Source organism: Candoia aspera, chromosome 3, assembly GCF_035149785.1.
Source record: "Candoia aspera isolate rCanAsp1 chromosome 3, rCanAsp1.hap2, whole genome shotgun sequence".
NCBI lineage: Eukaryota > Metazoa > Chordata > Lepidosauria > Squamata > Boidae > Candoia > Candoia aspera.
This window is the reverse complement of record NC_086155.1, coordinates 187,106,935-187,132,346: the sequence shown is the minus strand read 5'-3', so window position 1 is coordinate 187,132,346 and position 25,412 is coordinate 187,106,935. Positions and strand designations below refer to the sequence as shown.

The following is a 25,412-nucleotide window of genomic DNA, read 5'->3' as shown; positions in this document are numbered from 1 at the left end:
GGAGAAAAAGGTGGAGGAACAGCAGATTTCAGAGGGATTAAAAAGGCAAATCCCTAAATTTTCAATCTTTTTCCTAACTGGTTAAAGAACTATGCAGCAAATCCAAAACCTTTTTTATATGCACACCTGGGAAGAATTCTGAATTCTGTTACTTTCCTCAACATTACCCTGATGTGGTTTTGACCAGATGTTTAAATGTTACAACATGTACTTTTCTTCTTTTCTTCCAAGGCAAAAGGAAAATAAGAGGAATATTTGACTTCACTCCACAAGAGACCTATTTAATAGTTTGGTGGTTATGTAAGTAAAGGTAGCTTGGCTAAGTCAATGTTGACGACATACAGAACGACATGATCCTAATGAGTTGGAAAATATTGGCTCTCCTGAGATTTAACCAGATGCTACCGCACTGAGAAAGCTACTGTATTATTGAATTTCATTTTTGTGAGGTAAAATTTATTATTCAACCATTACGGTATTCCACATGAAGTCTTCCATAAAATAGGTTTGCAGTTACTTTCTGGAAAGTAGGTTTTATTTTCACTTTAATACATCATTTAGTTGAGGGGTCCAAATGCCTATTTGATCATCTTAAGCAGATAAATTAGAGGTCTGCAAGCAATTTTGCTTAAAACCTCCACACAGAGATTAATAGAATTGGACTGTCAACAAAATTACAAACTACTTAAATGCAACAGGGAAAATGCACTCTCAAGGTTCAGTTTCTAGAAAAAATAAAACTGTGTGCAATTGCATTAATATTTTCCTGGCATACCAATACAGCCAAACTTTAAATTTATTACAAAGAATTATATCAGGAAAACTCTCAAAAGAGGAGATAAACACATCCCAGAGTCAGTCTGGAGTTGGGTGGTGCCAAAATTGAATAAATTAAATTAAATGAATTAAAGGAGGGTGTAATAAACAGAAGTCTAAAAACATGTGCATTGAACAAGTATGAACAAGCTGAAGTTGGCTGTGATAATCTCTTATTGGAAAAAAAAAGGTTTTTTGCTGACCAATATGTAAAATAAGTTTTAAACTGCCTAGCTAAGATTTCTTTTCAAGACATCCAAATATCCATTTTAGTAAATTATGCCACAAGCACATTTATTAATGTCAGTCAAAATTCAGTGGCTTACCTGAAAACATCTAATGAATTAAGTGTTGTAAAGAAACAGGGAACTGGTCACAGGCTCACTCACTATTCTACAGTTAATTTGTTTAAATAATTTGTTAGTTACTTAGGTAAATGAATGCACTCAGTTATTTTTCCAAATATACTCTTAAAACATGCTTGCTTATTAGAGCATATGTACAGATAAGTAATTCTTCTAAGACTGGCAATACCCTTTTCACTGCATTTATTATTATTTCTGAAGCACTGGCACTCCAGTGATCCAACTAGTGTTTCTAGATTTTCAATATTACCTATTCTCAGATAAGAACATTTTGAAGAATCTGTCTAATCTTTCTGGGCCATTTTTTTCCTTTCAATGTACATGGCATTTTAAAATGAAATTTCTCTAATAGATATTCACTGAGTTCTACATTAAATAGGCTATACAGAATACACTTGATATGGTAAGAACAATGTGGATTTCAGACTGATAGGTAAAATATAGCATGCAACAGGATTAACTCTTTAAAACTGATGTTCCTTAAACTGTGCCACAAAATTTTAGGTAATCCAATGAGATTAACATAGGTATGGTGATTTTCTTCTAATACTTGCAAACTCCAGTCACAGGAAAAAAAACAGCAGAAACCAAGGGGAATCAAGTTTTTTGTAAACCTTAAAGTATATTTTCTACTACATATGATATATTTTCTATAAATGGACCAGCTGGCCATAGAAATTTGCAAGAACCCCCATTGTAACCACAATTTGAAACATGTATATGAATATAGGCTTGCTTCAACTGAGAAATTTGGGCAAGTAAGCAGTACACCCAGACAAAGTTCCTTCACTTGCACCTTTATAAGCTGATCAAATTTGGAAAGGCATAGTAACAAACTCACAATTCAAGATTTAGAGTTATCAATAAATGATAGCTGAAGCAAGCCTATATTCATATACATGTTTCAAATTGTGGTTACAATGGGGGTACTTGCAAAAAAATTAATCCAGTTACATGGCAGGAATTTAGACATTTGGATAAATTGGCCTAAACAAATCCTGATGCAGTGCTACTTCTAAATCAGGCTAAATTCTGCTACTTAAACCTCAAGGCCAATCCATCTTGTCACGGTAAGAATTTTCTTACATCAGAGTGAAATTATACAGATACAGTGGATATAAACGACTTTTTGTGCCAAATGCACCAAACAGACTTTTTGGAATTATGGCCAAAAAATTCAAAGAAAAACATCCAAGCCCGGCTACATTTTGCAAAAACCTACATCAAGTCTGACAAAAGCATGTGGGAAAATGTCTTATGGTCCGATGAGACCAAGGTTGGACTCTTTGGGCATAATTCCAAAAAGTTTGGCGCAAAAACAACACTGTGCATCACCAGAAGTACAGCATACCCGCAGTGAAGCCTGGTGGTGGCAGCATTACACTTTGGGGCTGCTTTTCTTCAGCTGGAGCTGGGGCTTTAGTCAAGGTGGAGGGAATGATGAACAGTTCCACGTATCAGTCAAGTTTGGCACAAAACCTTCAGGCCTCTGCTAAAATGCTGAAGATGAAGAGGAATTTCACCTTTCAAACTGATGACCCAAAGCATACCTCCAAATCAACACAAGAATAGCTTCACCAGAAGAAGCACAAAGTTTTGGAACGGCCCAGCCAGAGCCCGGACCTGAATCCAATTGAAAATCGGGGGGGGGGGGGGGGGTGACCTGAAGTGGGCTGTGCACAAGAGATGCCCTCGCAATCTGGCAGATTTGGAGTGCTTCTGCAAGGAAGAGCGGGCAGAGATTCCCAAGGCAAGATGTGCCATGCTGAGAGACTCCTACCCCAAAAGGCTGAATGCTGTGTTAAAATCAAAAGGTGCTTCAACAACGTATTAGTTTAAGGGTGTGCAAACTTATGCAACCATGTTATTCCAGTTTTTTATTTTTATTTTTTCGCCCTAAAAGATTTCAGGTTTTTCCATTAAATTGTACAGCTTGTATGTTATGTTAAAGGTGGAAAAAATTCTGAACTGATTTATCTTGGTCTGATTTTTTTACATCTCAAAAACCTGGCATTTTAACAGGGGTGTATAGACTTTTTATATCCATTGTATAAATTTTAAAGTTATATTTTGCTTTGATTTTTTCCCCCAGACACAATACCAGCACAAGCTGGAAGCTAAGGAAAGCTTTATTTATTTATTTATTTATTTGTTGGATATAGATCTTATCTCTCTCTCATCGATAGAAGATCTTGTTACAATGGACAGTTGGTGGTGATAAACATCTAGTGGCTTAATATCTAATGGCTAACAAACCATTTTAAGGCTAGTTTTAAAATATTTTTGTTTCTTCAGTAATATCATACCCAATGAAGGATTCTGATGAAGTTAAAAGCTTCTACTCACTTTTGTGCCATTTTAGTTGATTCTAGTAAAATATCTAGTAAATGTTTTCTCAACTGTGGACCAGTGTGGTTCTATTAGTCTATATTATATAGTTTCCCTTGAGAAGATCAAGCCAATACCAACCCCTCCCTCCCTCCTTCCCTCCCTCCCTTAGCTTTTATACCACTTCAATTTTAACCAACGCTAAACAGTTTACAGGTCAACAAATATACATAACATAAACTAATACAGCAAACAGCAATATCATTTTATAATAACCTTCATTTTTTTTTCTGATTTGGCAGATAGCTCAAATAAATAATTACTCATCCTATCATATAATATCTATGGCACTGCACCTCACTCAAGACAACTAATTCTAGCGTCTATTTTTTTTTTCTAAAATAACTACATCTTGACAAGTTTTTGGAAGATCCTAACAGGCAGGGCCATTCTTGCCTCCAGAACCGATATAATGCAATGGGTTATATGTTAAATATGTTCTATGTGTTATATAGGTTATGTTATACATATGTTATATGTTATACATATACACATATATGTATATGTATATACATATACATATAACAATTGCATTTGTAGACTATGAAAAAGCATTTGACAGTGTCGAAGTCAATGCAGTAATGCAAGCGATCAATGAACAAGGAATCAACTCCAACTACATCGGGCTGCTCAAAGGAGCAAATACCAACTGCTTTACAAATATTATTCTCCTTGAAACCGAAATACGAATACCATTGGAGAAAAGTGTAAAGCAAGGTGATACGATCTCACCTAAACTTTTCAACGCTTGTTTGGAAAATATCATGCGTAAAATGAAATGAGAAGATGGAATTGATATAAACAGAGAGAAGATAAACCATCTCAGATTTGCAGACAATGTTGTACTGATCGCAAAGGATGCTCGAAAGCTGCAAAAAATGCTTTGACAACTTGACGCCCAAAACAGAAAGGTGGGTCTAAAGATGAATCACACTAAAACAAAATATATGCAGACAGGGAACCTTCCAAAATTCCAAATGAGGCTTCAGAATGAACTTATTGAAGAGGCTGACTATGTCTACCTGGGACGGCTAATCAAAATGAACAACGATCTAAGAGAAGAACTGGTCAGAAGAAAGAAAGCTGGATGGGCTAGATACAACTCCATTAGGGACGTCTTACAGAATGAGAAGATCGATGGAAAACTGCCTGCTAATCTTTTTAATTTGACTGTCTTTTCGGTGGTGCTATGTGGAAGTGAAACATGCTTGCTGACAAAGGCAGAAGAGGAAGAGCTTTCAAGAGTACTAAGGGCTATCGAAAGATCCATGCAGAAAGTTTCTCTCCAAGACCACATCCCATGCAGCCAGATTAGAACACAAAATGGAATAAATGATGTCATCGTCAAATATCGAAAACGGAAGCTACGCTGGGCAGGACATGTCACACACATGTCAGATGGCCGTTGGACAACAGCAGTTGCTGAATGGTATCCAAGAGAAGTAAAAAGACCTATTGACCGACCTCCAAAGAGATGGGAAGATCCAATAGTCAAGGACTTTGGCTGAACCTGGAGAAGAAAAGCCAGGATTTGAGATGAATGGAAAGCGAGTTGCGACCAGCAGGACTCTGTCCGGTGACAGTCTGGTCAATCAAGGTGATCAAGGTAATATGTTATATACGTTATATTATATGTGAACAGTTTTAGCAGACAATAGCCTGGCTAATCTTGTACAAATTTTGGAAGCCAAGAAGGATTGGGCTTGGTTACTACTTGAAAAGGAATACCAGCTATAAGCTAGAGAGGAAAATTTAAAAATCACAGAAGACAATAGCAAACCACTTCCCTCTTGTTTCCGAATAAACTACAGGTGCCCACAAAGTCACCACTAATCTAACATTGAAAGAGACTTCATATTATGTGCACAAACTGTTACATTTGTTCAGCAAACCATGATTAGAAAACCCAGTTGAGCAATATGTGTGAACATAATTTCATAAAGGAATCACCAATGAGCTGCATTTAACAATCCCCATTATGGACCTCCTCCCCAACCCCAATAACACCTGTTCCACAAACAGGGAATCTCCTGTTTGCAGTAACTTAACCCAAAATCAGTACATTTTATAGTACAGTTTTACACATACACGAACTTTGCTTAAGATAGATCAGATCAGAATTTTTTTTAAAAACTACATCAGAACTTTAAACCTAAGAAGAATGAATTACTGACCATGCATAAAAATATTGTCATTACCTGATATTTGGAAGACCTCATTCATTAAAATTTCATTCACAAATGATGAACTAGAATGTCCAATATAAGCCCAACTCTGCCAAATAGTTTGCATTAGAAAGTTCTGAGCTCTTGTAGCCTGAATTGTCAAATTTGGAAGTTCAAATATACATTCATTCACTGCAATATTAGATCGCTTAGACCTAGAAAATAAAAAAGGGGTGGGGGAAAGTAGAATTGTATAGCATTATTATCAGAACATATATCCAGATACAAATACAAATTTAGCACAGGTACCAATCCAGTAAGTCAACAATTCTTATGATCTCAGGATGCAATTTTATACTAAACTCCATACGGTCCTGTAATGCATTATAAATTAAATTTCTAAATTTTAAGACAAATTAGGGATTAGGGAGTATTGGAGAAGTCATGGAAAATCGTAGAACAGAAATCTGATACAGGAAAGTGGTCAACAGACAGAGCTACAAAGCAGGAACTACCTGGCTTAAATGTTGCCTCAGCCATATAACCTGAGAAAAACCACTGCCTCTCTCAGAGATAGGAAGGGAAATGACATAGCATTTTTCAAACATTCCAGCTGGAACGTAACTATTAAGTGCTATGACCATCTGAAAGTGTGATGCTAATTTTAATTATATTACTATATTTGAACAAAGTGAAATATAAGATCTGAACCCACACAATATCGGTACTGCAATACTATTCTCTCAAGGGCTATTCGATTTCTCAAATAATTTATCTTTAACACTTTTTTCATTGTTTAACTTAGATTCTGCATATTAAAGATGTAATACATTATAAAACACTTTCTAATTCTGATTCTATGTTATTTGAGGTAAGATTCGGAGTATCTTACAAATGCATGTAGGCTTTAAAATATTGAGCAGTAATTATCTATAATCTTTGAATAACTTCTCTGATGTCAACTATAGATCCTGTACTGAACTCTAATGATTTTAAATTTTTTGTTTCATGTAAAAAGTTTGACAGCTAGCAACGTATTATTAAATAAGTATTTTTAATATGCAAATTTCAGAATTTACTGAAACTTTTAATACTTCTCTTGAGACAAAGATACTGCTTTTCAGTGTGTGGAGAAAAAGAAAATACTATAGCCTCAAAAGCGTAACACATCCAGAAAAACCAATACATTCTACAGTACCATATGGAAAGCAAACATTAAAGGAACTTCAGAAACCAGAAGTGTCTGTAGATTAAAGCACACTTATAATTGAATTTTATTATAATGATTTTGAAATAAAAACAGTGCTTTTAACATACTTTCTAATACCAAGAGTAAGAGATTATAAAATATGATAACTGCCTTGGAAGCAGAAGTTTCAAATGTTTATCTTTAAAAGTTTTGCTACACATTTCTACTATTTAATATTCTTTCTGTTCCTAGTCTGCAAGAAGAATTGTTCAGCTTCTGACCTTAAAAAGGGTTTGTGTTTTGATTTTACATAAGCTCATTTAGCAGAATATTTTTTTAAAAAATCCAATTATTTTTCCCCAGTTTAAAATAAACTTTAATGTAGCCAGGGGGATCTGCCACTCATTAAAGCTGAAGCCGGAACAGCTCCAGTATTACTTGAAGGGAAGAGGGGCAGCCCATTGTTTTCAAAGACTTGCCATAACGTTATTGGGGGAGAGGGGACAGAATTCTGCCCTTATTCAAAAAAGACTCTTGTTTCCTTAGCTTGATGCAGCTTACCAAAGTGTTTTAAAAGCCTGTTAAACTACGTTTAAGTACTATTTTTGAATGAGAATATGGTTCAGTCCTTAAGCAAAGGGACAAGTGTAAGTAACTAAGCCATGTACGTCTACAGCCTATGAAACACAAGCTATGTATAACTCTAGAAATAACCCATCCCTTTAAAATCAACACCTCTTAGTGACTGAAAGAACACAGCAGTGAACAGCTGGCTCCACAGGTTTACACAAAGTCCCAAAATGTAAGACTGGAACCTGCCAAGAATTTCTTAAAACTATTTTTTATTACTCATACCCTATATAGTAAAATAAGTTCATTTTTTCCAACATAAGACCGATGGACCTGCTACTAGAAACTTGTGACTAAAGGACGGCGGGGGGAGGGAGGCTGTTAAAGAATTTAAAGAAAAGCTTGGATATTTTCAAATTGGCTGTGTACATTTCAACATACTCAGTTATTCTTTTAAAAAAAGTACTTACTATATATTCATAGCATTATTTGTCACTTAGTTATTGCAACTACTTATTTAACCAATTGATTAAAAGAGACAAGAACCAAATAATCTGAATCAACCCAAAGTTTTGGAACTTTTTCTCATTGCTACATTTAAGCTAGCACTAATTCATCACCTGGGGAATGCATACAAAACACATGTGTGAGCACATGCACACAAACACATACAAACTTTAACAGTATACTTTATTTTATTAAATGTATATGCCGCCGCAACCTCAGTGACAAAAACAAGTCGAAGACATTAACGGTAAGAGACAAAACACCCACAACACAAAAAGTAATAATCCAAATAAAAAATAAATAAATTAGAAATAAAATTAATGAACAAGCTTCTATGGAGCATAAAAGCTAATGTTAAATTATGACGATACTTAACTGGGCTGGGAGAATTCACTGGGCATCCAAAGGATAATAAAATAAGTGCTCAGTAGGGCTCATTGATGCGGGGGTGAGTGGGAGGGCACCCAAAGCAGAGCCTCTGAAGATGGTCTTGGGATTAGGAATAATATCCAATAAAAGGCATTCCTTCAAATACAGTGATTACAAGCCATGAAGGACTTTGTACATTAATTCCAGCATTCATACCAGAATTTCTCAATTTTCCAATTTGATTTGAACCAAATTAGAGTTTACTGTAAATCTATCTTACCCGTGTTTAAGAATTTCCCACATTTTAAGAGTATGGTTTGTTCTAGTTCCACTCCATCTGTTCTTAAAACATATTTATTTCCTCAGGAGGATATATACATATAAGCCCAAGCCAGGACGTAAGTATTTCACCAGGGAGAGAATCTCCATCACCATCTTTCTCTATAGCCAACAACCAGTTACCTTCCCCTCTCAAGTCACCCAGATTCAAAATATTTCCCACAACTGCTACTCACAGACCTTACATGAGCACCACATCTATTTTTACCATCTGAAAGGTTAAACAGGCTAATGTTAATAATGCTTAGTGGATATCTCTGATGCAACACCAGAAACTTAATACCATTTGCATACAATTACATTGAACTCACAGCCCTCAGGCAAAATCAGTTTGCTGACTTCCCACAAATTCATGATTAAAAAAATAAAGTAAAATAAAGAGACTTCTAATGCCCTTTCTAAGCATTAAGATTTAAAATTAACACTTTTTAAGTATTAATACATCAGCTATAATGCTTTAATTAGAAAAAGTGAGATATAAAACCAAGAAACAAGTAAATAACAAGTTACACATTTCATTAAATAGGTTTCAAGTAGTAATAGCATTTAGAGCTTTACAACACAATTTAATGCAGGAGACTTCTGCGTATCACCCAGAATCCTCTGCTCTCCATTACTTTGTTCCTTATCTTGCTTTATTTAATGTCTTTTCACAGCAACTAGATATAGTTATTTTCAAGTATATCAAATGTGATAACCGACAATCTTCACTGTAACAATGAAGCATTTATGAACATTAACATTATTTATTACTCAGAGCCATTTAGCATTACAAACAACAATTAAAAATAACATACCTAGTAATAACATTTTTGCTGTTGTTGTTGTTAGTTGCCGTCGAGTCGCTTATGCCTGACTGTTCCAATGTTTGCATCCATTGTTGCAATAATTGTATCAATCCATCGCATTGAAGATCTTCCTCTCTTCCACTGGCCCTTGACTTTATGTCCTTTTCAAGCGATCGGTCTTTACTGACGATGCGCCCAAGCCTAGTTATCTTTGCCTCTAGGGAATATTCTGGTTGTATTTCCTCTAAAACTGATTTGTTTGTTTTTCTGGCAGTCCATGGTATTTCCAATAATCTTTGCCAACACCACAATTCAAATGAATCAATTCTTATTCTATCTTCCTTTAATGTCCAACTTTCACAGGTATATGTGGCAATTGAGAAGACTATGGCGTGAGTCAGATGCATCTTTGTTTTTAAACTGACGTCTTTACTTCTGAAAACTTTAGATAGGTCTTTGATGGCAGATTTTCCCAGCGCGATACATTGTTTGATTTGATTACTACTTCCCTTGGCACTGATTGTTGATCTGAGTAGAATGAAATTTTTGATGACTTCAATTTCTTCTCCATTTATTGTGACATTGTTTATTGGTCCATTTGTGAGAATCTTTGTCTTCTTCACATTCAGGCATAGTCCATATTGCTGACTATAATCTTTGATCTTCATCAGCAAGTACTTCAAGTCTTCTTCATTTCCAGAAAGCAAAGTTGTATCATCTGCATATCACAGATGTTAATGAGTCTTCCACCAATTCTGATACCCTGTTCTTCTTTGTACATTCCTACCTCTCGAATTATTTGTTCAGCGTACACATTGAATAAGTAGGGTGAAAGTATACAACCTTGCCGCACACCTTTTCCAATTATGAACCACTCGGTGTCACCGTTTTCTGTTCTAACAACTGCCTCTTGATCCGTGTACAGGTTCCACAAGAGTACAATTAAGTGCTCTGGAATCCCCATTCTTCATAACATTAGCCATAACTTGTTATGGTCCACAGAGTCAAACGTCTTTGCGTAATCAATGAAACAGAGGTAAACATCCTTCTGGTATTCTTTACATTCAGCCAAGATCCATCTGACATCAGCAATGGTATCTCTCTTACTGTGCCCTCTTCTAAATCCAGCCTGGACTTCTGGTAGTTCTCTATCGATGTTAGGCTGCAAACGTTGTTGAATTATTTTCAGCAAAATTTTGCTAGCATATGAAATCAATGAAATTGTTCAGTAATTTCCACATTCTGTTTGATCTCCTTTCTTTGGAATGGGCATGAATACGGATCTCCTCCAGTCAGTTGGCCAGGTCGTTGCCTTCCAAACTTCTTGACGTAGAAGAGTAAGTGCTTCCACTGCTGCATCTGATTGTTGAAATATCTCAATTGGTAATCCATCAATTCCTGGAGCCTTGTTTTTCGTCAATGCCTTAGTGCAGCTTGAACTTCTTCCTTCAATACTGAAATAGCTGAACATTGACTAATGCTTTTTTATACAGTGATTCTGTATATTCCTTCCATCTTCTCTTAATACTACCCACATCATTTAATGTATTGCCCATAGAATCTTTAAGGATAGCAACTAGGGGCTTGAATTTTTTCTTCAGCCCTTTCAGCTTGAGAAATGCTGATCATGTTCTTCCTCTTTGATTTTCTAGCTCTAGGTCTTTGCATATTTCATCATATTTTTCCTTATCTTTTTGAGCTGCCCTTTGAAATTTTCTGTTTAGCTCTCTTACTTCATTCTTTCTTCCATTAGCTTTAGCTACTCAGCATTTAAGAGCAAGTTCCAGAGTCTCATCTGACATCCATTTGGAACTTTTCCTTTTTTCCTGCCTTTTTAATGATCTTTCACATTCTTTGCATATTCTGTTCTTAATGTGTTCCCACAACTCTTCTGGTCTTCAGTCATCAGTGTTTAGTGCATCAAATATATTTTTGAGGTGATCTCTAAATTCAGGTGGGATGTTTTCTATATCATACTTTGGCACTCTTGGACTTGCTTTAATTTTCTTCAGCTTCAGTTTGAACTTGCACATGAGCAACTGATGACCTGTCCCGCAGTCAGCTCCTGGCTTTGTCTTAACTGATAGTATTGAGCTTCTCCAACTTCTCCTTCCACAAAAATAATCAATTTGATTTCTGTGTAATCTATCTGGCAAGGTCCATGTATATAGTTGTCACCTGTGTTGTTGGAAAAAAGTATTGCAAATAAATAAATCATTGGTCTTACAGAATTCTATCATGCAATCTCTGGTGTCATTTCTGTCACCAAGGCCATATTTTCCAACTACTGATCCTTCTTTTTTGTTTCCAACTTTTGCGTTCCAGTCGCCAATAATTAACAAAGCATCTTGATTACATGTTCAATCAATTTCATATTGCAGCATTTCGTAAAAGTTTTCAATTTCTTCATCTTCAGCATTCGTGGTTGGTGCATAAATTTGAATAGTAGTAGTAGTAACTGGTCTTCCTTGTAGGCATATAGATATTAGTCTGTCACTGGCGGTGTTATACTTTAGAACTGATCTTGAAATATTCTTAATGAATGCCACGCTGTTCCTCTTCGATTTTTCATTCCCAGCATAGTATACCATATGATTGTCAGATTCAAAGTGACAAATGCCAGTCCACATAAGCTCACTAATGCCTAAGATGTCGATCTTTAGGTGTTCCATTTCGTTCTTCCATTTTTGGCTACTAATCTCAAATTTCACTTGATATTGACAAATATCTCTTAATGGTGTTATTTCATCCAGGCCATGAATTATTCTAGTCAATTCTTCAAATACAATTTAGAAGTGCAAATGTTACAGTAATAATATATACTGGATACATAATGTTTGAAAATATTTTTAAATAAAGAAGAAAGCAAGCTACTTTGCAGATTTATCTAAGAAATAAAGTTGAGGTTTTCAATTGCTAATTTAAAATGTACTACCAAGGGAATTCTGTAACAGTTCATAAAATATCTTTATTTTAAAAAACTATGGTCTATTGTGTATATAGAACATGTGTATCATCAGATGTGTATGCTGTAAGCAACTCTGGAAGGTGAAATCGCAAAATCCATTTAAAGCAGGTGGTGTAATTTAAAAAATTAAGCATATTCAAGTTTTAATGACATCATTAGGTTATTCTCCAGGACTAGTTCCCATCCCATTCACTGAATGACTGTAATGATGCTCTCAGTCTGCATGCTGATTTGGATTTAGTTCAAATTTATTTATTTTCTATCCCTTTATTCTTTTTATAAATAACGCAAGGCAGCAAACATACCTAATACTCCTTCCCCCTATTTTCCCCACAACAACAACCCTGTAGGGTGAGCCGCGCTGAGAGAGTGCCCAAGGCCACCCAGCCGGCTTTCATGCCTAAAGTGGGACTAGAACTCACAGTCCCCTGGTTTCTAGCCCACTGCCTTAACCACTAGACCAAACTGGCTATTTCATGTATTTCATCTGGAGTTTTATTCATTGCATGGTATATTTAGCAATGTAGCTGTAATATTCGTTTATTCCTACTTCATTATCCTCATTTTTTTTTGCTTTAGCTTACATTAATTTTATTATAAAAAGTGAAAACATGTTGGAAATTTAATCCAGCTCAATCACAGCAAGAGGCTGAAAAGTACAGATGGAGAAAAAGAGTTCATTTAATGCATTTCCATACCAAACTGTTTTAATACATTTAGCTTAGTTATATTTTGCTTTATTGTACAATACATAATAATTTAAAAATACCAACATGTTTGCTTTGAGCACATATTCCAAGGCAGATACAATATGTATTTGGAGTACGCCTTCTAAGACAGCTAAGTGGACCGATTAAACTGTATGTATAATCTCTGCTTAGTGTGATCTCCATAACCAGAGAAGTATGTAGATAATGGACATAGCAGGATGTGTAGATCTCCGTCAAGGGACCTACAGTCCTTGTCTTCTGTTTCACACAAACAGAAACTACTATTTTAATCAACAGCATAAGTTTAAGAGTTAGACTGTAAGACTAAAATGTTTCCTTTCAGCAAGATGATAGACAAATGATAGAAAGCAATCCATAAGTGTATTTTTAATGAAACAGACAACAAATTCATGCAAGACAAATAAACAATGTGTTTCTTAATGTGCAGCTAGAGTCACATAGCAGATCTCTGAAACCCTGCAGAGATACCTGCTCTTCTACTAGAATCTGTATGGATAAAGGCACATAAAGCAAAAAATATCCAACTTATATTAGAAAAGATTTTATAGCAAAAAACAAGACAATTAGATTGGCAAAGGATTATGCTGAACATCTACAGAACTGCTTATGAGAAGATGACAGTGTACTACCAACACCTGAATCAAAATGGCATTTCAGTGAATAAAGAATACATATTTCTGTAAATCAGTTGATATGCGGCTGTTATTAATCATAGAATCGTAACACTGGAAGGAAAATCTAGACCATCCAAGTATAAACCGTTGTTACAAAAGAGAAGACAGCCAGAAGTTTACTCAACAGAAATTTAATGAGCATGGGAATAAAGGTTCTAAATTATTGGCAAATAAATTAAAAAAGAAAGTTTCACACATTAAAATCAGTTCAGTTAAAAATAATGCAGGTGAAAAAATTCTGAAATTAAAGAACTTAACAAACTGCATTTTATGCTAATTTTTTCAAAGCAAACAGATTAATAAACTAGAATAAATTTTAGATTTATTTCAAATTACTCCCTTATTAAAAATTCACAGAACAAGTCTTAAAAATTTCCAAAGAAATAACATGTAAGCAAAGATACAAAATTGAGGAAGTTCCAGGAGTTGATGCATCATTGCAACTATCTATAAAAACTTTTCAGAAAATATGATTTTTAGGGTTTACATGTTTAATTCTATATTGCAGGATAATCACATCTTTAATTCATGACATCAAGTTTGTTTATTTATGAAACCAAAGCCAAACAGAAATAGAGTTAGTTGAATCTGATGATCCAACTGTACTTCCAAACCAAGATCAAACGATTTTTACAACCTGCCTAGACAAAAGGCTATATAATTTATCTATCTATCTATCTATCTATCTATCTATCTATCTAATTTATCCCCGCCCATCTCCTCCCGTCAGAGATGGGCAGGGATAAATATTATATTATTCTGGATCAAGCTGGATTTATTAAAATGGACAAGTGGTACATTCCATAAAAAGAATATTAAATTATAATGTATAATTTATAGTTTCTAAAAACCTTATTTTTAAAGCACTTGACCAACTCCAACGGCTTTACCGTTTAAATTAATTGAAAATATTAAGTGGAGAAAAACCTATTGATCCAATTACAGTAAACTGATTGACAGTTTACATTTATACACACACACACAAACAATATGAAATGCTCACCAGTATTTAGGTAGCTTAAGCATTTTGCCATAGACAGCTGTGCTGAATGGAGGGATTACTGAAGTTGGTGAACTATAAGATCCATTAATATCCAATGATGTCAATCCTGCCTGAAAACCAAATATCTGAAAAAAGAAGTAACATAGTCAAAAACAAAATATAAATACTTGGGTTTTTTTTCATTAGCAAGTTTTTTTCATTTCAATACCATGAGATTCCAGTTTTTAAATGCAGCACACTTTTCCCCATATTTTAGAAAGCCGAAGCAGGAAAATCATGCAAGGAACAAAATGTATAACACTAAGATAGCATGACGTACTGTATCTTGAAACCAACGACCCACAATATGATAAACAGTTATATGCTTCTGTTACATTATTAATGAGATACCAGTAGGATGTCAGACCTATTTACTGAGCAGAAAAAAAAAACATACCTTAAGATAGCAGTGCATATAGCAATAGTGAAGTAAATTATCAGATGGTTGACTAAGGCTGCTGACATATTGCACAAGTTGATCAGCATACATTGGCACTGAGTGTTCCAGGACCATTTTATCTACCAATATTCGGATACAAGGCAGAGGCCGTAACAGCTGAAAATTCGTTGTAGTTGAGAAGCTGCTTGAACTCTCCAGGAAATAGAATAGAAAATACACACACTAAGTTATATTTAAAACTTGGAGGTATTATATTTAAACCATATAATTCCAAATAGTTTTTTTAAAAAAAATATAGATCCTATCTCAAGATCACCTTTTTAAAATAAATTTAGCATATGTACAAATATATACAAGCTATATTAGACTACATTAAATAGCATCTACCCAAAGAGCATGTATGTTTTAATTACAAATAGTTCATAAAATTATAGTACCTTTTGACCCATGATGACAGGCAATAAATGGGCAAGCAAGTTGAATTCAGCCATAGGGATTGTAACAGTGCATTTTAACATTGTAAAGGTTGTGATCCGAGTTGGAATATATTCCTCTAAGGCAGCAGCTTCTTCTGTGCTTGGCATAACTTTGGCTCCTTCTATAAAATCTATAATAATAAGAGTTGGTTAAATTGAATGTAATGACCAAAATGAATGTCTATCATCAATATTTTGTTTTGATTAATTTGTCTTAATTTAGACATAACATGTCAGATCATGATTTGGGATTGCTCTGGACTCTTCAATCTTTCTAACACAGCAGATGATAGCCAGGAGGGCCTTTGTCCAGCTCTGGCTGGTGCTTTAGTTAACCGGGTTAACAATAGGCAACAATTACCCATGACCTGATAACCATGCAATTGTTGTGGGGCTACTTTTAGAAATGACTTAGAAGCTACAACTGGTACAGAACAGAGCAAGTAGTATGCTGATGGGGTTACCCAGTCAGTATAGAATAACACCAGCTTTAAAGTCATGGGACTGGTTTCCAGTACGCTTCCTGGCCCAATTCAAAGTGCTGTTCCTTACCTTCAAAGCCACTAATGGTGCAGCACCGGGATATATCAGGGAACACATTGCCAAAATAGAATTTGTCTGTTGGGTTACGACATCTGGGGAAGGGGTTTTGAGGGTCCCCCCCACTGCAAAGTCCACTGGAAGGAATTCAAGTGGTACTGTTTCAGCAAGCTTTCAGCCTGTAGCTTTGTTTGGGTCATATTTATTATTTTAATTGTTTTTATTGTATTATATGCTGAACTATTCTATTATGCCCAAAGCCTGCCCAAAGGCTGCCTATAAATATTGTTAAATAAATAAATATTGCATGCCATGAACAGGAAAATAATATATCTCAATATATCTGCTTTAAAGACTCAATATAGCTTATATGTACCTTCTTTATGGTTTTAGCAGTTCTATTAAGTATATTTTTCCCTTGTTTTTTCTTCTTCACTCCTTCCTCAATCTTTGTAAAGTGACATGCATTTATGTAAGTAATAATTTTAAAAATATGCCTGACTGGACATGTCTCCCATCCAGGATCTTTAAAAAATTAATATTTTTAAGGTATACTTTAAAGTAATATATAGTGTGTTACAATATATTATAATACTTTTCATTTTCAATTCTCAAAAGGCACAGCAAATGAACTCCTTAAGCAGATAGTGCAATGGCCTAACTATAGGATAACAAAGAGTATTACAGACAACACTGAACAGTCTTCAGGTAAAATCCTCACAGAGCTTCCCTCTGTCACATGCATTTTTTACCCATAACATTTTTTGCAATAAAAGCTCAGATAACTTATTTTTAAAAATTAAAAATTCACAAAACATACCTAGTTTAGACTTGCTATATGGTTCATATTCATGTTCTAGAGCACAAACAATCATTTTTATAATCCTGTGTACTGCACTGCTATCAAGTCGAAGAATGAGAGGTCCTATAATAAGACTTTTCGTAGACATCTCCTGAACACCACTGAAGTCCTCAATCTTCACAGAATTCACATCTGGCTGATTTCCAGACACTAAAATATAGGTTGGTTTGTTTCAGAGTGTTAATATGCAGCATGAAAATGCTAGAGAAAGTATTTTCTTTTATTGCAAATATCATAGGTTAGCATTTGCACCAATGTGTGGACACATGCTACATAACATAACAATGCACTTATTTTCCCTTTGTATGCAAAGATAAGAGGCTGCTGTACTGAATCTTGAACTTTGGAAATAGCCAATTTTTATAAGCAATGGTGGCATGATGTGGTATTTAAACATTTCCTTGTATTATTTTCCAAATTACTTTGTGCCTCTCTAGCTTGTTTCAAGCTTTATCAGAAAACAAGAGAAGAACAGCATTTAGAGCATATAAATCAAATTTACAGGGCATTTAAGCCTCCTTCTCCCACTGTTGGCCCAAGGAAACTGGCCAGTCCAAAATTAAATTCAGCTAAAGAAATAGTATTTTAGACAGATTTAATTATGTATATTTATCTCAAGGGATAGCCTTTACTGCATCTCTTATTCTCAGAGAGGCCCAGTTTCCTTTATTTTCCTCAGTAACAGTTATGAGGGAAGGTGGGGGGCAAATGGCAATACTAGGGAGATATCTGATTCTGGGAAGCAATTCATTTCCATCCACCCATCAAAAAAGAAAAAAAACCAAAGCACACAGCCAAAATCCACAAGAAATACTGCATGCACAGTGAAAGTGCATTTTTCCCAGTTCCAATTCAACTGCATTTGCTTTGTTCCAAGTCCACTGGAGCTACGGCATCTCTTCTCTGAAAATGTCAGCAATGCACCAAATTATATCTGAAGTGTGGAAAGGTTGGGGATGGATGGGGATATAAAAAACTAACTACAGTTTATTGTATTCATAAATATATCTAAAACTGGTTTGTTTCAACCAATCAGAGATCTTCAAGTTCAGACAATGCACTAAACAAAAGTGAAATGATAACAGAAGCAAAAGCTTCTAACTTTCTTGAAGCCATGCCAGAGAATAATCAGGGAGAGGAACGTTTATGTCCAAGCCCGGCCTGTAACCAAAAGGCAATGAGGCAAGAAGCCACAAGTAGCATTAAAACTCTCATTTTAGCAGAAAATATTATTGTTGTATTCCACTTATGTTTTAAGTACAAAGTCCAATTGACCTTTCAGAGAAATGAAATATCCAACACCAACTAAGTCATGATTCTTTTAATGCCTTTGCAATCTTCATTTTAGAGAAATTATTAGACTTCTATTCCTTCCCCACCCAGGGGATTACTACCTGTATGCAAGGAAAGGGGTCTGTAGCTCCAATGACCCTGACAGCAATGCCAATGGATGTATAAGTGTCATCCTGGTTGGTAAGGTGAAAAAGGAATGGGTGTCAGTCCTTCAAGTTAGTCCAGGTCAAGAACCAGGCAAGCAGAGATTCCGGGAACGCTCTTTATTGTTGTAAGGCAAAATAACTGAATTTGAAAGCCTGTCTGGGTTTCTGCCTATCCCACCACATACCAAACAAAATCAAGGTGGGGTTATTTTGAGTTTGTGGAGTCCTTGATGCTCTCTAAGCTTGGTTGTTTGCTTGCAGACATTTCATTATTCGATTAGGTAACATCATCAGTGCTGGTGAGTGTGGGGTTTGCTCCCTGTTTATATACAGTAGCTTGCTCTGCCAGTGTTGGTGGGGGTGTGATTTTCTCCTTGGTAGTTCCTTGATTAGGGTATTGTTTTCTGCTTGATTATTTGTTAATCCCTGCTTATCTGGGTATTGGTTGCTGGAGAGATTTTTTTGTTTTTGTTTCCTACTTAGCTTTTTTATTGTCCCTTTTGAATGGTGTGTAGATATGGTTTATTCCTATGTGTCTATTGATGGCTCATTTGTCTGAGTGCCAAGCTTCCAGGAATTCCCCAACATTTTTGGATTTAGCTTGGTCTAGGATGCTCAGAGTTTCCCAGTTGAAACTACTGTTGAGACTGTCCATGTGTTGTGAGTTTCTTTTTCAAGACTGCGTAATCTTTTTTGAAAGTCCCCCCTCAACAGTTGCCCACTCCTTCTCTGTTCCCAAGGCTGGGTCTACATTCCTTCACAGTGGGGAAGCTGAGAGTGGTGAGAGCAGATGAGGCTTTTCAAGCTTAAAGGAAGCCAACCCAGCTAGGAGAAGGAACACCAAAATCAATCTTAGAAGAAGGTAACAGCAAATCAGTTGTTCCAAAAAAACCAAAACAACAACAAACTGGACATGCAGCCTCCTACAGTAGTTACTGAGGAAAAGAGCTGAATATCTGTAAGTACATCAGAAGAATGTGACTTGGCCAGACCAAAGCTGCAAGACTAAAGCCACAATTTATAAAAGGGTGTGATAATATTAAGAATTATTTATGTGCTATTTATGCATTACTGTTTTCATTATTTTAGTTTTTTACTGTATACCACAATAAATCAAATATTTAGATAACATTTGTAACTATTAGTATCACAGGTAGTCCTCACTTAATGACAATTGGATCAGAATTTTGGTTAAGTGGTCATTAAGCGAATCTGACCTGATTTTATGACCTTTTTTGCGGCAGTCATTAAGTGAATCACCACAGGCATTAAGCAAACCACGTGGTTGTTAAGTGATTAACGTGGTTCCCCACTTTTGCTCGCCAGAAGCCAGCCAAGGAGGTCAAAAATTGCGATCATGTGACCACAGGATGCTGAAACGGTCATAAATGCAAACCAATCGCCAAGTGCCCAAATTGTGATCATGTGACCGCGGGGATGCTGCGACTGTCGTAAGTGTGAGGACCAGTCGCAAGTCGGTTTTGTATAAGTCTGAACTGTCACTAAACAAATGGTTGTTAAGCAAGGACTACCTGTAAATTGTTGCTCTGTGGAAGACAGGCAGAAGGATGATGATGATAATACTTAGAACACCCCTAAAAGCCAGAACTCAAAGACTAAGGTTGCAAACCTACATTTGGAAAAATAAAACTCACTGAACATATTGAGATTTAGTTCTGAGCACACAAATATAGTACAGGTAGTCCTCACTTAAGGAGCATTCGTTCAGTGAACATTCAAAGTTATGACAGCACTGAAGAAATGGACTTGCGGCCGGTCCTCAAACTTACGACCATTACAGCACCCCCGCAGTCATGTAATAAAAATTTGAGCTCACCTGCTTCTTGCTGCACTGTGCCTTGGGGGCTGCGTGGGGCAAGAAGTCTCAAGCCACGGTATACCAAGAAACTCCCGAGCCATGCCATGGTTCTGTGGCTCCTTTGTGCACCATGGTTCTGGGACTTCTTGGCATGCCACAGCTCAGGGTGGCTGTGGCAAGCCAAACAGGGGGGAGGAAGAACACAACAAATTGCACAGAGGGCAGGGAGAAAGGTCTGCTGGGGGCAGCAGCGAGGGGGAATACAGTGCCTCTTCATGCTGTGCAGGGTGGCCAAAAGGGCAGAGATGTGGGGGGAGATAGGCAGGTGGGGTAGTTGAAGGGAAGGCAGTGCCTTGCCTTGAAGGAACAGAGGCTTGGGAGGGACTAAGCCAGGAATGGCTTGGATCAGGGTGGGTCCTCGCCTACGCAACAGGGAGTGCCAGGACTGCTGTTGCTAAGCACAGCAGACACGTGATGTTTCTGTTAACGACTGCTTTGCTTAGCAACAGAGTTGCCAGTCCCAATTAGTGCCATTAAGTGAGGACTAGTTACCTAAGTAACTAGAACAGCTGGTTGCTGTACCCTATGTTTCCAGCCCATCCTTTTGAAGATAATATGGTTTCAATTAAATCAGTAATAAAGCTTACCAAAGTTGCTTTAAAATATTTTTACTGGGAAGAAGTGTCTCTTGTTGCTCTTGCAACTTATTTAGTTTAGAGAATAAGGGAAATGAGAAGTAGGCTTATTTATTCAATACGATCTTATGTAAATAGCCTGGGAGTAAGTGCCATTGAACAAATTTGTTTCTGTTCTTCCAACAGGTTCAAAACTACAAGAAAAATAGTTTTGACTAAACATAAAAGCACTTTCTGAAACAAATTGCCTCAAAGACAGATGGATTATCCTTCTTAGAAGCTTTTTACCAGCAGCTGAATTACCATCTTTTAAGAAAGTTATAGTTGGTTTTCCACATATCCAGCAAGCTGAACATTTGATGCTGCTGCTGTGTATTGTCTTCCTTCCCCTTTGCCTCTGGAAGTTAATCCTGTAACTCAGCATTTCTCAAAGGGGAGATCTGAATTCAGGTTTCCTCAGTCTAAATTAAAAATTTATAGGATATCACTATATCCTTTATCTATATCACTATATCCTATATCTATATCATATACATCACTATATCCTATAGCAGTGTTTCTCAACTTTGGCAATGCTGGCTGGGGAATTCTGGGAGTTGAAGTCCACACAGCTTAAAGTTGCCAGGGTTGAGAAACACTGTCCTATAGTGATATTCTATTTCTATCCTACAGAAATAACTAATTCAAGATGCACATTATTTTATTCAGAAATCTCTGAACAAAAAAGCAAGTGGTGGATGACAGACAAACAGGCGTTTGAGAAATCAGGCTAGATTTAAATTAGGCCTTAAAAAGGTAAGCCGGAGGACAGTCGGTCAAGGACTGTCAGGTGCCTCTGAATAAGCCTTTGTTTCTGTTATTCAAAGAGAAAGCAAACAAAGAAATTAAGTACCTTTGCCACTGGTGCTCTCCATTGTGTACAGATAATCCATGTAGAAAGCCCCAAACCTCTGCATTCCAGCTATCTCTGTGTACATCTCCTACCAACAAAGCAAAGTACATACAACTAATGTTCTGTTAAGAAAGAATGTTGAGATTATAACCCAACAGTATCAGAGCTATATAGAAGTACTAAAGATATATGCTTGTTTGGGTTTGTGCATGAATACATGGTAAAGCTTATCAATACAAAGGACAGAGGTTAGCCAAAGAATTCATCCTTCAAACAGCTAATGCAACTTCTATACCAGGCTACACAAAAGGGCATCTATAAGCCTTCTGGATCTTTTGTTCAGTTTTACCAACAGAAGCTAGTTAATTAGTATCTTAAATTGAGTAAATTATCTCAATCTGACCTCTCACTTCCCAGTAAACCAGCTGACTGAAAATCTAACATTTGCAATTTAAAAAACATTTTAGGAAATGTAGCCTGAATCAATTAGGTTTATTTGAACTCAGTAGGAATTGTTTGTTCATTGTCTATAGGAAGCAATGAACCTTAAATAACATTCTAATCATGTCATTAGACTTGAAGGTGATATTAGTTGAGGAGAACCTATATACTACTAATAAAGGAAAGCTTTAAGCTATAACAAAGTAAGTTTATGAGTCAGATCAGATTGAGAATTGACAGGAAGTTCACCATATAAACTCAGATTTCTTACAAAGAAAGGAAGGAAGGAGCCTTCCAAGGATTGTACATACACTATTACTTTTTAAGATGTTTATAAATGGTTTGAAGTGAGGCTTAAACAATAAGTAGTCAATAAAAACAAAATGGATTGAGAAAAGCTCCCAAAAGTTCTCCCCATACTATATGAAGGAGCAAAAAATGGAAAAGGCAGTTCAACGTAAGTTTCTAATTTCACATGTTTTGAAAATTATTGAAAATTATTGAAACATGGGGGATGACTAACTAATGAAATTAAATTTGTAATACTGCAATTAATTTCTGGAGGTGCCTCCTCAAAAACAATATCAAGTTCCTTCCCCCCTCTGCCCCCAACTTTAGTTTTTTGCTTTGTACTATACTCTAATTGGTGGATCTCAAAAGTTCTTTTGAAAAAACTAAGTAATTCTTGGAAGCCTGAAGTCAGACTCTATTGCTTTAAAGAACATGAATGTGGACATTGCTAAAACAGTAGCCTACTGCTTCTGAATATTCTGATGGCAAATAACTTTTGCCCTGTAAGAAGTGTAGTTAAGTACAATAAGATAACTGAGTAAGTTTAATGGATATGCTAACTTTTAATTTGTCACATTCACATCCTGATCTTCTTTTGGGTTGCTCAAGGGAACTTACTACATCTATCTTATTTTAATAAACACAAAATCTTTATTAAGGTAATGCTGCAAGAGCAAAACCTACCACAACTAGTCAGTAATTTTGTAACAAAAGGTGGTTTAAACTGAAGGCCTCCCTGGTCCCAATTGAAGATTCTATCTAATTAAAAATGGGCTAATTTATTTATTTACTCCATTAAAAGTAACGCGATTGGTCACCTCATGTTAATTTTAGCCTCTGAGCAGTAAAGAAAAACACATATTCCAACAGCTCTCTGGATATAACTCTTATATAACTTTCCTAGCACAAAAATTCGGGCCAGCAGAAAAATGGGTAATACAAATTTTATAACTGGATCTACTGAACATAAAAGTGTAAAATAACACAGAAGATCTGACTATCAAGCAAATTCAAATTGGAGCTGAAAAAGACCTTGTGAGCAGCTGCATCCAAAATAAATTCTGCACGAACACCATTGTTTTCAGGACTTCTATAATCAAAGAGTGAATTGGTAAGATATGTCATCCCTTTTGTACTCAGATTTTCTCCACAGTGGAAAAAGTATGCTTCCTGGTATAAAAGGGGAAAAAATTAAAATCTGTAAGAATGTAAAGAATATAAAGAAACCACAGCGTAGAACTTAAAGAAACTTATTTTCCACAAATGCAAAATGCTTCCAATATATAATCACTGAGACAATCCCATAATGTCTAGAGCTCCATAAATTCAGAAGGTAATAAACAGAAATATCCTTGGGTAGGTTAGTGATGGCTGGTATTTTGTATATTTATGTCTGTCTCCTTGTTTCTGATCTTCTACTACTACCCAGGTTTTCACACTTAACCCTTTATGAGATCAAAATTTAGCTTTTGCAGATTGTAAATTTGGGTGGGGGTTGTATGTTCTGCTGACTCAACATACACAGTTATCTTTATTTTCCTTTAAATCTCAGCAAAAATCTCACGGTTACCAAGTTCACCACAAATTACTACACAGCAAGCATGCAAATCTCATTACCAGCAAATTAAACCAACTCTGCCCTAATTTTGGTATGAGTATACAGGTGCCTCATTGTATATACTACCTCAGCAAAACATTTGTTCATCTGATCACCCTCAGCTAGAGGTTTTATCACAGGAAAGTCACATTAAAGGACAAAGACTAAGTCACAGCATTTAGTAAATATATAATTTCAGTACTTTGATAAAAAATTTCAAGAACCAAACCTTTAGTGTGTGTGTGTGTGTGTGTGCATACAGAGAGAGAGAGAGTGTTCCAGAGCTTGAACAAAAATGAGCAATGATATTTATAAATACAGCCATTTTCCCAACACGTTATCAATTCTGTAGATGAAACTGTCCTGCCCAATTCTTTTTTTACTCTAGCACCTAACAAGGTACTTGAGGTGTGTTCTTGAGCTGACCATATATACAAATATTGGGATTTTTGTTCTCAATGATAATCACTGAGGCCCTAATTAAAAAAAAAGTTTTGAAATCACTTTCTCTTACTTGAAAAACACTATTTAAATCCTGTTCTGACTTTCAGAATAAGACGTGGCACTCTGGATCTAATTCACGATGTTTTAAAAATTTCTAAAATTCCAGGCTCTCTAACACCTTAGCATGTCTGTGATCCAATAAATTATAAATTATAAATTATACTCACTGAATCACTCCTATTCTTGTTTTCTTCAAAATCTTTAACTCCCATAATTCCTTTAAGGCAAAGAGCTTGGCAACCAACGAATCCTATCTGGCAATCAAAGAAAGGTTCTCCTCTCATTAGGACCTAGGGAAGAAAATTTAGTGTGCTGACGAATGGTACATCAGTATGTAAACACAATGGGAAATGGTTGATATTTAAACTAGAATGGGATCCAGCACCTAGTTATGTGTACATAAATAAAATAAAAAAAGGAAATAAAGACACACTCAAGTTGAGCTCAATCCTGGTGACAATTATACCAAATTATTCAGTTTTCTTGAAAACAGAATAGAAATAATTTGCCATTGCCTTTTTTTGGAATTTTGTTGAGTTCCCAGACTAGTTTACAATGCTGGATACTACAGTAAAATTAATAAATTTGTGGATTATCTTATATGT

General features: G+C 35.8%; 1 protein-coding gene across 3 annotated transcripts in view; it reads right to left on the bottom strand.

Moving 5' to 3' along the window:
* VPS13B (vacuolar protein sorting 13 homolog B) overlaps positions 1 to 25,412 on the bottom strand; it is a 385,119-nt gene that overhangs the window by 321,132 nt on the left and 38,575 nt on the right. For all 3 annotated transcript variants that reach the window (XM_063299549.1, XM_063299547.1, XM_063299548.1), the window contains exons 10-17: positions 24,975 to 25,097; positions 23,739 to 23,876; positions 21,975 to 22,062; positions 17,148 to 17,339; positions 15,749 to 15,918; positions 15,309 to 15,503; positions 14,873 to 14,997; positions 5,768 to 5,949 (exon numbers count right to left, since the gene is read on the bottom strand). In XM_063299549.1, the coding sequence (XP_063155619.1) occupies positions 5,768 to 5,949; positions 14,873 to 14,997; positions 15,309 to 15,503; positions 15,749 to 15,918; positions 17,148 to 17,339; positions 21,975 to 22,062; positions 23,739 to 23,876; positions 24,975 to 25,097 (1,213 nt within the window). The remainder of the gene's footprint in view (positions 1 to 5,767; positions 5,950 to 14,872; positions 14,998 to 15,308; positions 15,504 to 15,748; positions 15,919 to 17,147; positions 17,340 to 21,974; positions 22,063 to 23,738; positions 23,877 to 24,974; positions 25,098 to 25,412) is intronic.